The following is a 16,086-nucleotide window of genomic DNA, read 5'->3' as shown; positions in this document are numbered from 1 at the left end:
TTAACTAGCAATTCAAGGCCATATGTAATTAAATGCTCTAGAAATTCAAAGGCAAAGATGGCTGCCATTTAATATTGTCCTAGAAGGCCTCAGTGGAGCAGCTAACGTTGGAGATGACCCAGAAGGATGAGTGATATTACTGCTGTGAGCCCGTGAAGGGCAGGGACCAGGGCTCATCATCTTTGGAAGTATCTAAAGGGCTTGTGTCCCTAGGACCCAGTGGTACTCTGCAATTAATGTTTGCTGAACTGAATTAATTGATAGCTAGAGATAACAGTGGAGAATTTTCTAGGCAAGGGTAACAACACGACCAAACCCACGAGGTAGAGATAAGCCTTGTGTTAGGGAGCCCCAAGAACAGTCCAGCTGCAGGAAGGCTTCCTGTTGGGAAGTTTTGAGAACAATGGCCCAGGTTGGAGGGGCCCACAGCGGCCAAGATAAAAGAAGTCTATGTTATCCAAAGACAATGAGGTGTCACAGAATTTTTTTTTTTTTTTAGTTAGGGAGTAAACAGTATGAAAATTAACCAGAAATAATGGACAGAGAAGTAAAAGTAGGTGGCATTTTAGTTTTGGGTCCACCAAAGTGGACATCCTGGGTTCAAATCCCAGCCCTATCATTTCCCAGCTGGGCGACCTTGAGCTTAATTTCTCCAAGCCTCAGTTGTCTTATATGTGACTTGGAAATAATAATAGGACCTACCACACAGGATTATGATGCGAACCAAATGAGATAATTTATGAGAAGTGCTTAGTGGTATAATGCCTGGTGCATGGTAGGCTCTCAATTAATTCACAGCTAAAGAGAAAGGCACTAGAACCAAGGAAAGACTTGCCATTTTCCAACTCACCAATGTGTTTCACTAGTCCACCATTCAGGCAGGCTGCACAGTCTATACTGTACAGTTGAAAATTAAAGTATATTTTATCCTTTATAATTGCCCAACTCTATAACTCTTTCACACTCCAGATATGCAACCTACTAGGCAGCTGAAATAGTGAATTCAATTCTTGCACCATCTCACCCTTATTCTCACCACCCCAACCAGCTACTGCCAGGACTGAACTGAAAAGAACTACGAAACTTTTCAAGGAAGTCTCAAAATTCAAAGATCTCTTCTTTGCCAGCTCCAAGGATTAGCCTCTAGCGGGTGGCTGTAGGCTCTAGATCACCACCTCCCGACTCGACTTGGCAGGAGCACAGGGTGACCGCAGGAGGCTCACAATTCAATACAGACTCAAGCACTGCCTAAAAACTAAAACTTACATAGGATATCTTGCATATATAACTACAAGGATTTCAAATTCTTTTCTGATTAATAAATTACAAACTTACTGTCGAATGTTACTGATTTATAGCAACGTTTGTCACTGTATATTTTCTCAATCTGCAGATGCTAAATCTATTGCTACTCCCATGTGAAAGTCTTTAATATCTTTTGACATTTTAAAGCAAACTCCCTGAGTGTGTTTGTCATGAAAACACCACAGGAATGACAAGAAAAAAATTACAAATCACCTGTCTTAAGTAATGTGGAGCTGTGTGCCTAGGTCCAAGATAATAAATGTCTTAAAAATAACCCAGTGATTGAAGCTATTAAAATAAGCAGAAAGGTGTTGGAAATGGCCTTTCCCCTTGACTCCAGGATCCTGGAGGAGATTTTCAATGGCAAAAAATATTTGAAATAGAAGAAGTTTGCTTCCCCTCTCCTGCCCCCCATAAGATGTCAGTACACAAAGAGACAGACTGTCTCTACACACAGATCCCAGAGTTTTTATCCAAAGAGGAGTCAGCCCAGAAAATATCAGAACACAAACATGAGATGCATTCATAGTGCCTCCCCGTCGTTCTTACCTGTCCTGCCATTCAGGAGAATCGGCTTGCCCTCGAGGTCTCCCCTCATGGGAACGACTGCGATCTTATATTCTGTCCCCGGCTGCAGACCTAGAAACAAGCAGCCAGTGCTGGGTGTGAGTACAGGCTCCAGACCCTCGAGCCCCAGCACTGCTCTTCCCCAGGATTTCTCCAGTGAGGGTGTGGAGAGGGCTATGCTTCTCTCCTCAAGACTACAATCTACCTAAGGCAGCTAAAGAGCTGCAGGACCACTGGAATACGAGGCATCATTGCAGAGCTTATCAGTCACGAAGCGCGGGCCAGAGTGGATGAGATGAAGTTAATGGAGTTCCAGTTCCTTCCTTGGACCACTGAGAACTTATTTCCCAATTGTATTTACAGCCCAAATGTTTTTCTGCTCCCAACAATCCTTTTCCCTCAAAAGTTTCTTTCCTCCCCATTGTAATAATTAGCTTAATTTTTCCCTCTTTATTTTCTTTGCTTTAATTTGCCCTTTCTTTTTCTTTTTTTCTCTTTGTTTGTTGTTTCTCTGTAGTGGCAACTTGAATGATTGTTCCTCATGACACAAATATTCAGACTCTGGTGGTGAACCGCAGGCAAACAGCAGCATGTAGGAGGCACACACGCGATTTGCCACCCCACAAAACATTGAGAACCCCAAGATGACCTCTCAAGACAGAATGCAGGGAGTAGATGGCAGGACAAGGCCCCAGAGGAGGACTCACCGTGGAGCTAAAAAGCCTCAGGGCCCCTCACCTGCACCAGCCCCTTCCAAGGCCATGTGCTGAATTGGGTATTCATGCTTGTGTATTACTATTCTTAAAGAGGACACTGAAAATTGTACAAATTTCAGGTGTCACAAAACATTACCCAGCCCTATGTGGCCCCGTTCTGTTTGCAGCCGTCTGATTTCCAGCTCTCCCAGAGTTAGCTCAGTCACCTGGGATAGGAGCGCCCTACCCCAGGCCGCCTAGCTCAACTCCTTCCACATATGGCGCCGAACAAACCAACCTCAGTCAACCAATTTCTCTCCCTCTCTCTCTCTCTCTCTCTCTCTCTCTCTCTCTCACACACACACACACACACACACACACACACACACACACACAGTTCTTCCAAAAGGAATGTCTGTGTCCCATCAAATCCACCCCGAGACACAGACAGGGGCTTCCAGAGGGTTAGCTGACTTGGGAGAACATTTCGGATGTGTAATCTGTTACCCAGGTGCTCCGAGCTTCCAGAGGCAGTGCCAGAATGCTGGAGCAGAGACCCCGGGCCCCCAGAGTGGGCTCACCTCTGGGAGTTCCCGGGTCAGGGTTCAGGTGATTCCCAAGGCCCCAGGACCTTCTGTGCACACCTGAGCGCTACAGATGCTGGTCCCCTCTGCACACACTGTCCCCGCCTCAGCATCCACCAGCAAACATCTCACATCCCCAGTGTTGGCTCTTACCCGTGATGTCGTACCGGCTCTTGTGGTCACTGCTCTTGGGCACGCTGACCTCGGCCACCTCTTGCCCTGTCAGGGGGCCATACTGCAGCTTGTAGTAGTCTACCCTGGTAGGGGGGTTCTCCCACTCCACATCGAGGGAGTTCTCAGTCTCATCTGTCACCCAGGCAGTGCCAAGCACGGCAAGATCTAGGGCAGGGGTCAGGGAGGGCAAGAGAAAGCAGTGAACAGCAGGGGCCCGCAGGTCTGGAACAAGACACTGGCTACCAGGTCAGCTCCCTTTCTTGACATACTGAAAGCAGGCTGCAGCCCCAGGACACAGTCCTTAGAAGGTGTCCGAGAACTACCAAAGTAGCAAGTAATTGTTGGTTTTCACATTGTCCATGGAGGATAGACTGTCCTTCGGGAAAGCCTCTTCCCCATCCCACCCCATCAGAGGCCATGCAGTCTTCCCTGTCCCCGCTGCTGTGGCCAAGCCCTGAACCTCGCCTCCTAGGCCAGCCATCCAACCCACTCGGTCAGGGTTCACACTGCTCTGAACTAAACACTCACCCTTCAGCTGCAGAGCCCCTGCCCACAGAGACTCAACCTCAGGATGAGAAGCTCAAGGCCCCTCCATGGAGAGTTTGGGAAATGCATTTCAAATTTTCTGGAGTATAACACTGGTAATACAACCAGCTCTTTCCTCAGTCTCCCAAATTACAGCTCCTTCCCCTTCTCTCAAATTCTCCTATAAGGATTAAACATAGGCAAAACTATAAAGTAGGAGAATTTTAAGTTGGTCCTTCTGAGTATTCTTCCTGCACCTTCTACCAAATTTTAGCACCTCCACCAGGAACCTGGTGTCCTCAGCTGCCCCACTGGTCCATCCTGTGAAGGAAGAGACTTACTGTGCACATTTATTCATAGTAAAGTATTTTTTTAAGAGAGTGCAGTGTTTTATTTTATTTTATTTGTACTTTGGCCACGCTGAGCCAAACCCAGGGATCAAACCCAGGCCTCTGCGATCCTAACCACTAGGACCAGGGAACTCCCATAGTAAAGTATTAATGGCTAAATGTTCACCCCTCCACTCAGAAAAAGATGAAAATATAATGTTTATTACAAAGGAATGGATCGCTGATGTGGCTCTGTGGCAAGAACCGTTGGGTGGTGTTGAAGAGGGGTCTGGGGTCTCTGGGAACACTTTGAGTTCCAATGTCCATATCCCAGGCCGATGTCACCTGGCCTGAAGTTTGGAACAGGAAAGACAAGCCCCCAGACTTTCAGCCTCGCCCCCTTCCTCACCTCCAGTGCCTTGGTTCTGAAGGTGTTCCCACCAGACTGACTGACCCCTTGTCAAGGACGCAGGACAGAGAATTTGTGCATCAGTCAAGGGGTGAACTCTACGCTCTCAAGGTCCCATGGCTCTGAATGTTTCTGATTCCCTCTGTTATGGATAAAGAAACTCACGGAGCATTTTCTCTGAAGCACTCCTGCCCAAGCTCTGCCTTCTACCTGCCCGCCTCCAGGTTCTTCCCTCAAAGATGGGAATTCCTTGAGGGAACAGGTCAAGAGGCGAGTAATGAAAGTGACTCAAGGATTACAGAAGGGGCCCTACATGGCTCACAAGTGAAAAAGCAGGATCTTAATGAAAATGTTCAAGATGATTATGGGGATAAGTGTCTCTCCGGCTGAGGCTCCCCGGAGGAGCAAACCAGAATGGGTTTCACTTGAATCAGATTAGAAAGACGACTTCACAGTCACAGGGTTTCACAAGTCCCTAGAGCAACAAGCCTAGAGGGGTTGCTAAGACTTCCAGAACAGGTGTCTCGGCTCTTCATTGAGAGGCTGTGAGCACCATCCTGTCTAAATGCAGAGGCAGCCACAGACAAAAATGGGGAAAGAGAAAAGGAGCCCGAAGGCTGGGAGCTGGCCTGGCTCTCACAGGTGGGCCTTGGTGTTCTCCTGTTGAACCTAAACAATTCCACAGGACATCAACAGCAGACAAGGTGCTCTGTGGCCATGCCAAATTAAGACCAAACAAGACGATTCCAAGATCACGTCTGCACCCAGGCAAAACATGAACGAAACATTGTCCAATTCACAAAAATGAGTAAACATCCTCCCTCCTGACTGGTATGAGTGACTGTTCCTTTTATACCAATGACAGCTTTAGTCTCCATCTAGTCTGCCCTCTTTCTAGATAAGATTCACTAAGATACCAATCAAAGGATTACCCCCAGTTCCTGACAGCATGCAATCCAAAGCAAATCCCTGCTTCCTTAACTCTTCCCCCAAATCACCTAACACAAGCCTAACTTCTACACCAGTCCCCTCTTACACTGTCTTCCTGAGACACCCATGGTCCCCCATGGTGTGTGTGCTCCGATGCCGCAACCATCAATAAACCCAACTTGTTCAACTACAGGGGTGCCCTGAGGGGTCTTTGGCTGGAGGGTGTTGACAAAGGCAATCACAAATTGCCCTCCCAAGCATGACAAGTCCTTCGTGGCTCTTTCCAACACTGAGCTATCCCTACCCTATTCTACCCTTACCACCAAAAAGCACAGGCAGTCTGATGATTCTCCAAAGACACTGCATGTCAAAGGCCCATCCACCTGGATGCCCCTGGATTTTCCTCAAGAGTTTAGGGCAAGATGGAGGCAGCTCATTTTTATCAGCATCTAGAACAGTGCCTGGCACATAGTAAATGTTCAATAAAGTATGCTGAGAAAAGGAATGAATCCGAATCACTCAAACAACTAGGTTTCTCCAAACCCTTGAAGATCTAGGCTGCCTCAAGTACTTTCATGAGAAAATAAGAATTTCTAAAGAATAAGCAATGATGCTTGTCCGTCCAAGCATTTTGATGGCATTTAGTGGTGCCCTGGAGACACCATCCCTCCAGATCCATCCTCCTTCCTGCTCTGTATCCCAGATTATGACCTCTATGAAATGCATTAGCCTGGTTCCCCGGACCTCTGGTTTCTGGTCATGTTCAGCCATTGAGAGTCACCAGAAGAGGGCAACTGATCTCCTTCACTCCCTCCTGGTGGGGACACAGTAGACTGCCTGCATCCCTCTACCATCAGGCAGCCCTCTCCTAAAGCCCTTTCTGGGTCCCAGTACCAACTTCCATCCCCTGCCCCTTCAGACTGGGGTGGATCCCCACTGATGCTAGTCCTAGAGTGTTTCATCATCCAAACCCTACCTATACCTCTATCAATAACCTCTTCATTAAACTTTCTTCAGCTACCCTGTTTGTACCCTCTCTTTTCTGCTGAGATGAATCTAATTGATACAGGTGACTTCAGCAGACCCCCATCCATACCAGCTTGATCTTGCCGAATGGTCGCAGTGGCTCAGTGAGGGCCTGCGGATGCAGGAGTACTCCACGGCTGCCTGTGTGTGGGTGCAGGGCAATCAGACCTTACTAATCTCAGGGATGGAGAAGATGCTGCGAGCCCCAAACCAGCAGGCTCCATCACTGGCTTGGAGGACCCAATAGTCATGGAGGAGACAGAGAGGAACAAGAATGGAGACTTTTCTTCAGAACCTAGGATTGCAGTGGCTATGTTTTCCAAACCCCAAATCAGGGCAATGGCCTGGGGTAGTAGAAGGGTACTTGTGAGGACAATGGAAGAAAATGCTTAAAACAGAGCCTCTACTGGGAAACCTGGGGCATCTGGCTGCTTCCTCACCTGTGGTGGCGAGTAGATGCTGCGGGCTGCTGGAAATCTCTTTCATCACGTTGCGCAGGGTGACTATGTACTTGGTTCCAGGCAACAAACCAAGGATCTCATAGCTGTGCTGCTCCTTGGGCACTTGGATCTGCTTGATAGAGAGCTCCTTCCCCAGTGGGTAGTAGCTGAGGAGGTAGTGGTCCACCTGGCTGGAGGGCTCCCAGCTCACCAGCAGCGAATCCTCTGTGCTTCTGAGCAGCTGCAGGCCCTGGGGGGAGACCACTGCACACACAACAGGAACAAGCATGCAGACGGTGAGGAAAGAAGGGTGGGAATCCATAGCCAATACGTATTCATTGAGCACCTACTTTATACTTAACACTATGACGGTGGGTGTGGAGGATACAGAGCCTGTGTAAGGCACCATTGTGGGCCCCCAAAACTTATTATCTGGTTAGGAGTTAATATTGACCCCCTGTGTTGCCAGAGCTGCTCCAAGTCTTTGTTCAAAACCTTCCAACCTCCACTTTTAGCAGGAGTTAACATAAATCTTTAAATTAAATGGTCCAGGGATGAGACAGGAGGCTACAAACAAACAAACAAACAAACAAAAAAGATGGAACCAGCTGGGACCAAGATGGTGAATCTGACCTCTGACAGACCCTGAGTTTCACTCTACGCTGATTTTACTACATTGGCATATTAAATGACACACCTACCAGCAGCCATGACTGGGACTTTAAGGACCAAAAAAGTTTGAAAAGAGAGTGGCTCCCCACTCCCTCGAAAAAGCACTGCTCCTTCTCAGGTAGACTAAAGCATATGCCTCCCCACCATTGGCCTCACTCCTACTCCCTTTGTCTTTACTCATTAGGATTAAATCTCTCTTGCCAGGTGTGCGAGAAGTTGATCTGTGAACTTAGTTCCCACTTCTCCATTCTTTGGCCACTGAATAAAGCTTGTGCTTTGTGGATTTCAGCTCAAGTTTTGTTACCGGCTGTAGAACCAGAACCCTCCCCTAACCAGGCAGAGAGCCTCAGCAGGGCTAGGGCCCGAGCAGGGACCATAAGACTTCATTCAGTAACACCTAACACAGGCACACACCATCAGGTAAGACTATGGCCCTCAAACCAGCAGTATCAGCATCACCTTGGAACTTGTTAGAAATGCAAGTTCTCGGGCCGTCCCTCAGACCTGCTGAACCAGAACCTCCGGGAGGGGCCCAGGAATCTGTGTTTTAACAGGCCTTCCAGGGGATTCTGATGTAGGCGAAAGGTGAGGGGGTGCCCTTCTTAGGACAAAATGTAATTGATGGTTAAACGGTGCCGTGGGGACCGCCGGGGCAAGTTAAGAAGAGAGGCGGGCCAAGGCGCTTCTCTGCTCTCACCCTGGGCGCAGTCGAGGCCGGTGAAGCCCTCCTCGCAGTAGCACTCGCCCGTGTCGCAGAAGCCGTGGCCGCTGCAGTCGCCGGGGCAGCGCCGCTCGCTGCAGTCCTCAGACGTGAAGTCCTCGTGGCACTGGCAGACGCCGCGCACGCACACGCCGTGCCCGCTGCAGTTCTCCGCGCAGGCGGGGTAGGCGCAGTCGGCCCCCACGTAAGGCTGCTCACACAGGCAGCGGCCGTCCACGCAGCGCCCGTGGCCGCTGCACGCGCCGGGGCAGGCGGGCCGCTCGCAGTCGGCGCCCTCCCAGCCCTGCTCGCAGTGGCAGCTGCAGGTGTCCGGGGAGAAGGTCCCGTGGCCGCTGCAATGGCGGCTCAGACCTGCCCGAGAGAGGAAAACAGTCAGCTGGGACTTGAGGGCTCGTGAGCGGGGAATCTCCTTCCCTGGGGACCCTAACAGCAGGCTGGTGATTCCAGGGTCCTGCACGGCTCTTTCTGTGGAGGAGGGTAGGGCCTATGGGGAAGACAAGGAGTCTGCCCTTTCCAACCTGGGCCAGAGGAGGACCCGCGAAATCTATTGATATATTTTACGCCTGAATAGCCACAGGGACCACACTCGCCTTTCCCTTTTCATCCCGAGCGCTCCTTTGACTTCTCTTGGTTCCCTCCCCTGTGAATGGTGCTAATTATTTAGTACCTTTCTATGAAGGCGCCTTAAATGCTCCAACCTGGATGTCAGCGGGCCAGCTTACGTTAAGGGACAGGGCTCCTGGGCCAGGCAGGAGGGCTCCAGGCTGCGTGGGAGCTTGCCTTGGTTGGAGGGGGCTGGACCTAGCAAGGCTGGGTCCTTGGGAAATGATCCCAAATTGAAGCCTGGAAAAGTGGACCTGCAGAAGCTATAAAATAGCCCAGTCTCATTATGGGGGTGACAGATGGGAGAAGGATTAACCAGGCTCCCCTCTCTAACCCCAGACAGCAAGAGGCAGTTGGAGGGCGGGCCAGTCAGCCCTGTCTCTTCACCAGCCCCAGCTCCTGTCTCAGAACACCCTCTTCCCTTCCTAAAAACATTTGACATCGAGGTCCCTCAGGGGCAGTTCCATGCTGTTTTATCCATGACAGCCTCCTCCGTGCCTAGTTCTGTGTCTGGCTTATAAGAGGCGCTCTTAATGGTAGCGATTTCTTCAGGCATTAAAATATATGCCAAAGTATCACTGGTTATTATCATTTGGATCAGCCTGGCAGTTTATGCTGAAAAAAAAATGTGGTGATGGGAGGGCTCACTATTTGTAAAATCAAATTGTAGTACTTTATTACTGATAAAAGAGTTCACAGGTTTCTGGCTAATGGCCGGGAATCTTCTGTACATCACCTGTAGTTCTCAGAACTAGACTAGCTGATAGAATTCTCCTCAATGGACAGTTGAGGAAACTTAAGGAATTTGCCCAAAGTCACACAGATAAAGAATGGCAGAACTGGGATTTGTACCCAATCCTGTCTAGCTCCAAGGCCATTGAGCTTTCCTCTCTAACCCGTTGCTTTCCCTTACCATAGAGACTGGATCCCCAGGTAAAGCTGCACCCAAAAGCGTTCTCATCCGGAAGCACTGACCCAAGAGTCCAGACTCACTTTAAGAGTTGCTGGTCCCTCCCTGCTCAGGCTTGAAGATAACCCCCGGAGCTAAGGGCCAATAGTGGCACCCCATAGAGAAAACCCAGAGTGAGAGGCGGGGTGCTCATGAGGCTGACGGAACACATGAAGGTGCTCATTCAGTGTTTGTTGAATGGATGCCAGGTGGTGAGCTCACCAGCAGCTCCCGGGCAGCAGAGCTGGGCACTACACCGCTCCTTCACCTCCGCCATCTCTTCCTCCAGCTTCTTCACCCGAGCCAGGAGGTCCTGGATGCTGCCTGCTAACTCGCAGTCCTTCTGGGGCGTCTGCAGGCGGATGTTGTGCCTGAAGATGATATTCTGTTCCTCAGCCTCCCCTGGGGCCAGGAGTGAGGCTCCATCATCACGGAGGGGCTGAGGGTCAGCCCCCACCTGGACCAGGGCGGACTTGGGCACATCAATCTTGTAGGTGTGGCTGACGGTGACCTGTTGCTCCTTCTCGCTGCAGCCAGAAGACTCGAGAGTGGCCGGGGCTGAGGCCACCAAGAGCACAGAGCCAAACAGGAGCCCCAGGGGGAAGCAGAACATCCCCTGGAGACCCATCCTTGGAGTGACGGGGAGCAGATGCTCCAGGAGGCCTGCATCCAGAAAAACATGCAAAAGCAAGCCATGGAGATTAGCTGATGGAAATCGGCCTTTTGAACGGATTCTAAGAGTCCACAGGAAGCTGAGAAACCAGAAGAGAGATTTCCTCCTGTATGGAGGACCTGAGCTAGATTTTTTTTTGTTCCTTCTTCACACATTGCGCATTCTTGCCTCCTGTCTTTGCTGACACTGTTCCTACTCCCTTGAGGCCCTCCTCTTCATTTCTAATTCTGTATTTCACCTGCACTTCAGTTATAACAAGAACAACGTCTTGTAGTCAGGGCATACTGTGTGCCAGGCTTTGCTCGCCCTAATCCCTGATGTATACATTGACCCTAATACCATCCCCACACTAAAAACACCAACAATCATAGCTGCACATAGAGCACAAGCTGTGTGCCACACTGTTCTAAATATTCTACATTTATAAGTTCATTCAATCGTCACAACAACCCTTCATGGAATATACTGTTACCTCCATTTTAGAGATAGGGAAACTGAGGCATAGCTACCTCAAATGACTTGCCCGCAGGCACACGACCGAGAGTGGCAGAATTTGAACCCAGGAAATCTGGCTCCAGAGTCTGTTCTGGTCACGATAACATCATACTGCCTCACACAGATGAGGAGGCAAAGGCTCAAGGGATAGAGCACGTTGACCTGGGTACCACAGTAGGAAAGGGCAGAGCCTGTACTCAGCCCCCGGGCCAGTGTGCTGCTCACCACCTCTGCCCACAAGCCAGCAAAAGAAGAGAATTTCTAATAAAAATACCTTCTGCACGAAGTCTTCTCTCACGCCCCCTGCCTCACCCCAGGTGGAAACTAGCTCTCCTTCTGCTAAGCATTCAGAAAAATGTATTGGTCCCTCTGTGCATCTCTTGGCGGTTATTCTTATGTTGTAATCACTCTTGTATGCAGCTCGTGTCCATGCGAGGCTGTAAGCCTCTTAAGGACAAGACCCAAGGCCAATTCCTCTCGGGGACCTCGGAGAGGTCCTGAGGCAAGAGCAGAGAGATCCGTGTGCTGAGGGGTTCAGTCAGCCTCCACTCCTGCAGCACTCAGGTGGTTAGTAAGTCAGACCACCCGGACCAGAGCTGGCTGTTAGGTTGTGCCACCTCTACCGCCAGCAGGAGGTGAGGGCCTCCAGCACCATCAGTGTGTAAGAGGACCCCTCTCCCCTGGTGCCCCCGGCCCCCCTCTGGGATGGCACATTCTTGACCACTAGCAAGCCGAGTCAGGGCAGACCACAGGGACTGGGTTTGTGCCTCCCGTTGACTTACAGGCACTCAGTCACCAGGACATCTCGCAGTCAGGCTGTCATCCAGAAACCAATCTGCAGAGCTGCCTCTTGACAGTGGACTTCTGTGACCAACTCGAGACTCGTAAGCATTTGGACCAGAGATTGAAGAAGTCAGGAAGCCTAGTCCTTTCCTGGTGTCCCATGCAAACCCAGGCTCTCCTTCCCCATTGTGCAAGGCAACTGTGATGTACTGAAAGGGCAAATCGGACAGGTCCTAGGTGTCTAGCCTTGCGAAGGCTATCTTATCCTAAGCTTTAGTCTCCTCAGCCATTAAGTGGGAATGACAGTGCCTGCTTGACTGCGTTGTATGTGGAAAGCACTTAGCGTCATGCCAAGCACATAGTAAGGGCCCAATAAATGTTTTGAGGTTTGTTTGGTTTTTAATCAACTACTGAGTATGACTTCCTTTTCTCTGTTATCTTTTTTTATTGGGAAGGGTGATATCAATATTGAAAAGAACATAAAACATAAATTGTATAGTTTTAATGGATTGTTATAAAGGCAACAGCCGTGGAACCGCCACCCAAGTTAAGAACTAGAATATTGTGGACCTGGAAGGTGTCATACTTAGTGAAATAAGTCAGACAGAGAAAAACAAATACTGTATGTTTTCACTTATATGTGGAATCTAAAAAACAAAACGAATAAATATAAGAAAACAGAAACAGACTCACAGATACAGAGAACAAACTAGTGGTTACCAGAGGGTGTGGGGTGAGGAGAGGGACAAAAGAGGTGAAGTGGATTAAGAGGTACACACTACTAGGTATAAAATAAATAAGTTACAAGGATATAACGTACAGCAGAGGGAATATAGTCAATATTTTATAACTTTGTATGGCTTGTGACTTATGAAAATATCAAATTACTATGTTGTACACCTGAAAGTAATATAATGTAGTAAGTCAACTACACTTCAGTTAAAAATTTTTTAAAAAGAACTAGAATATTGCTAGCTCCTAGAAGTCCCCCACATGCCCTCATATGATGCTGCCTCTTCTCCAAATACGTAGTTGAAGTCAGCAAAACACCATCAAAAGAATTGACCTGGGCAGATAACTTCAGAAAAGGAAGAAAACTTCCTAGTCATGAAACCAATTTCTAATACTGTGTAAAATCTTTAATTCTTAAGAGTCATCATTTATTCAGTATCAGAAAGTGGAGGAAATAGAGGCTGAAGGACCCTGGCAGAATTGTTATGTAAAAAAATAATAATAACATTACAATAATATTAAATGTTATGTGTCAAGTTGCTGCTACGTGCCAGACACTGGCTACGTGCGTTAAGCCTCATACTTAATCCTCATGGAAGATTGGTGCTACTCTCCTTACCCTGGATGAGGAATCAGGTGTTGAAAGTAAACTCACTTACCAGGAGCTGCTCAACTAGTAAGCGGCACAGTCAGGATTCTAATTTAAGTGATTTGATTGCAAGCCTGTGCTTGCTCTGCATTGATACGACTGACATTCTGATACAAAGAACAAATGAGTTCAGTGTATACCATTTCTGTGCAATCCCCTCCTTTGGAAAAATGTCCTGTATGTTGTACCCAAAGTTCATGCCACCACTGTGAACTAAACAGAATGACTCCAAAACAAAGTTCTTCTTCATGTTACCCCTTTGCCCCACGCTCCTTCTTGGCTCTTTCTATTATCTGAAGCATGTATGATTGATAATAGTAATAGCTCACCTTTTCTGAGCACTTACTACATCCCAGAAACTGGATGCAACACCTTGCAGAGGTAATGGAATGGTCAGTGAGACATTACTTGTTGTCAGGTGATTTGGACAGTGGGTAATAAGTGCCCACACAGTTTAAAGAAAGCTGCTCTACCGAAGGTTTTTCTGGGGCTGGGAGGTTGAGGTAAACAGGAGGTGGAGGGTAAGAGACCAGTGCCTGCCCTGTGCCTGGAGGAATTCAGAGATGGGATTTTGCCTGAAACAGGCTGAATAGCAGACATTGGAGGGAGGCCACAGTGGGAGGGGCTTGCACCCCAGAGTGTGGGGAGACAAGGATGTCTAAGTCCTGCCATAGGTCAAGTCCGTGCCACACAAACAATGCCGCTGGGGCCAGAGTTACAGTGCAGCCCCACAGCTCACCCCGGTGGGCAAACTACCAGAGGAGGTGACAGAAGGTAGAATGCGGACTGTCTGAATAAAAGAGGGGGCAGGTGGAGCCAGCACTGGGCAGCTGCCATAACAAGGGCTTCTGACAACCAGAGGGAACTGCGCCAGCCCCCGCTAAATAAAGATACCTTGTCCCTTCTCTTCTAACGTCCATCCCTGCCTCAGTCAGCAACGTGCCAGTTGGACAGGGGGGATGCAGCAAAGAAAGCACCGGGCCAACCACGGTCCCCTGCCCTCCCGCTCATCCGTGGATTCCAGCATCGGCCTAAACTGGGTGAAAAGAAAAGACGTGGTCTGGATGGGACACTGAGGCTCTGATACGGGGAATGGACCTGGCTTTCACAAAAGGGCTCTCTTCCAACCCCCAAAATGACCAGAAAGGCTCTGCAATCTGCTTGAGACTTTTGTCAGAGGGTGGGGGAGGTGAAGTGCACCAGTAGAGTGATTGGAAGGCAGGTATAGGATAAAAATTATGATATTTTTTCACCATTACTATCTTCAAGAGTTCAGCCCAGTGATAAATCAGTCACACACACTCATTCTCTGCTTACTCCCTAGGATGGAAACTGAGGCTCAGAGGCAACAAGCAATGTGCCCCTGATTATGCAATGAGAGTGCAAGATCGCAGATTGGAACCCAGACACATGGTGTCCGCTAACTGAGCTGTTAACACCTGAGCGCTCTGCCATCACCAATAACCACACCGATGGATCTGAAAAGCACCTACTACAGATGGGCTGCACGCGAGTTTGCACTGTCAAAACTCCCCTTCCCAGGCAAGGATAGAGCTAAAAAGGCAGGCTTCAGACCTCTCTGTCCACTGTTGGCATCCAACCCCCCAACCCCAGCCTGTGGCTCACCCTTCTCCAAGATATAAATGGAGTGCAGATGGTTTTCAGCAGTTCTGAACGAATGCAAAAAAGCCATGGACTCTTGCCATAAGCCGCAGCAGGGCTGCGCATAGCCGTCTCACAGTGTTTGCGTTTGAAGCCTGGAATAGGAGTAACCCCAGAAGCCCTTGTAGGAGCGTTCACTGTCACCCGTCCTGAGTTATAGCAAGATGTTCTTGTTAATTACAGCCTCTCGGATACCACACATTGAGCTCAGATTTTCCTGGGCAGGGTGATTGCTCGAAAGAAGATGAGAGCAGGGAAGTCCTCAACCTAGCACTTCTGTCAAGGGTAATGAGCAGGGGGAGAAGCCTTCTGGCTCTCTCCCTTCCACACGTGGCAGGAGGGTCAGCACAAGGAAGGGATGACCTCACCGACTCTTCCATGCACAGTGACCACAGACCGAGCTCTACAAGGATGGGGAGGGGGTGGTGAGGGCAGCTATTGTCACTCCGAGAAATGCGGGATAATAAGTTTCTGAACGGGAATGATTATTCTGTTGAGGAATAGTTTCCCACGGAAAGAGAGGTAACTGCTAAAGGAATGGACCAAAGGGCGTTGGCATGCTGGGAACGTGCACGCAGGAAACCAGACGTCCACAAGAATCAGTCTCATTGACTGAACGTGTCTTTAATTCTGACTGCAGGACGGGTGGTAGGTGACGTGGGGAAATGGGAGCCGGGGCACATTAAGACTCAGGACAAATGCTGCCTGCTACTGCTATTTTGAGAAAGGCTCTTTGAGGTGTGCCCTGCTGACGATGAACTGGAAACACCGTGAAAAGGGTGGACGTTCCTCCTGGTTCGGCCCTGAAGGCACACTGATGTCACTGGCCTCTACATCTATGCCCTATTCATTCTCTCTTGGCGGCCACATCTACCCCTGTGGCTGTAACTTCCAGCCACACACTGACAGCTCCCAAATCTGTGTGTGAGTTCCTAGCCCAGACATCCCCATAAGCTCAGGGGTGACAGCGGCCATGACTGTGTAGATCCCCTCCATATTCACAGCCTCACAGCACAGTCCCGGCCAAAGTAATATTTTGTGTAAATGATAATAGCCACTGGGTTTTCTGCATGTGTCTTTATTAGATGACAGGTACTATGCCGGACAGTTTATAGACATTATTCTCATTTAATCCTCAAAATCCTGGGAGTCAATTGATGTCA

The 16,086-nt window shown here is 49.1% G+C and overlaps 1 protein-coding gene across 1 annotated transcript in view; it reads right to left on the bottom strand.

The window, feature by feature from the left end:
* TNN (tenascin N) overlaps window positions 1-10,557 on the bottom strand; it is a 58,390-nt gene extending 47,833 nt beyond the window's left edge. Inside the window, exons 1-5 of the mRNA XM_059903651.1 lie at window positions 10,152-10,557; window positions 8,354-8,728; window positions 6,985-7,248; window positions 3,305-3,490; window positions 1,855-1,944 (exon numbers count right to left, since the gene is read on the bottom strand). Coding sequence (XP_059759634.1) covers window positions 1,855-1,944; window positions 3,305-3,490; window positions 6,985-7,248; window positions 8,354-8,728; window positions 10,152-10,557 — 1,321 coding nt within the window. The remainder of the gene's footprint in view (window positions 1-1,854; window positions 1,945-3,304; window positions 3,491-6,984; window positions 7,249-8,353; window positions 8,729-10,151) is intronic.
* Window positions 10,558-16,086: the final 5,529 nt, after the last annotated feature.

This window comes from Balaenoptera ricei, chromosome 1 (assembly GCF_028023285.1).
Source record: "Balaenoptera ricei isolate mBalRic1 chromosome 1, mBalRic1.hap2, whole genome shotgun sequence".
Taxonomy (NCBI): domain Eukaryota; kingdom Metazoa; phylum Chordata; class Mammalia; order Artiodactyla; family Balaenopteridae; genus Balaenoptera; species Balaenoptera ricei.
The sequence above is the reverse complement of the archived record's forward strand: the minus strand, read 5'-3'. Positions and strand labels throughout refer to the sequence as shown.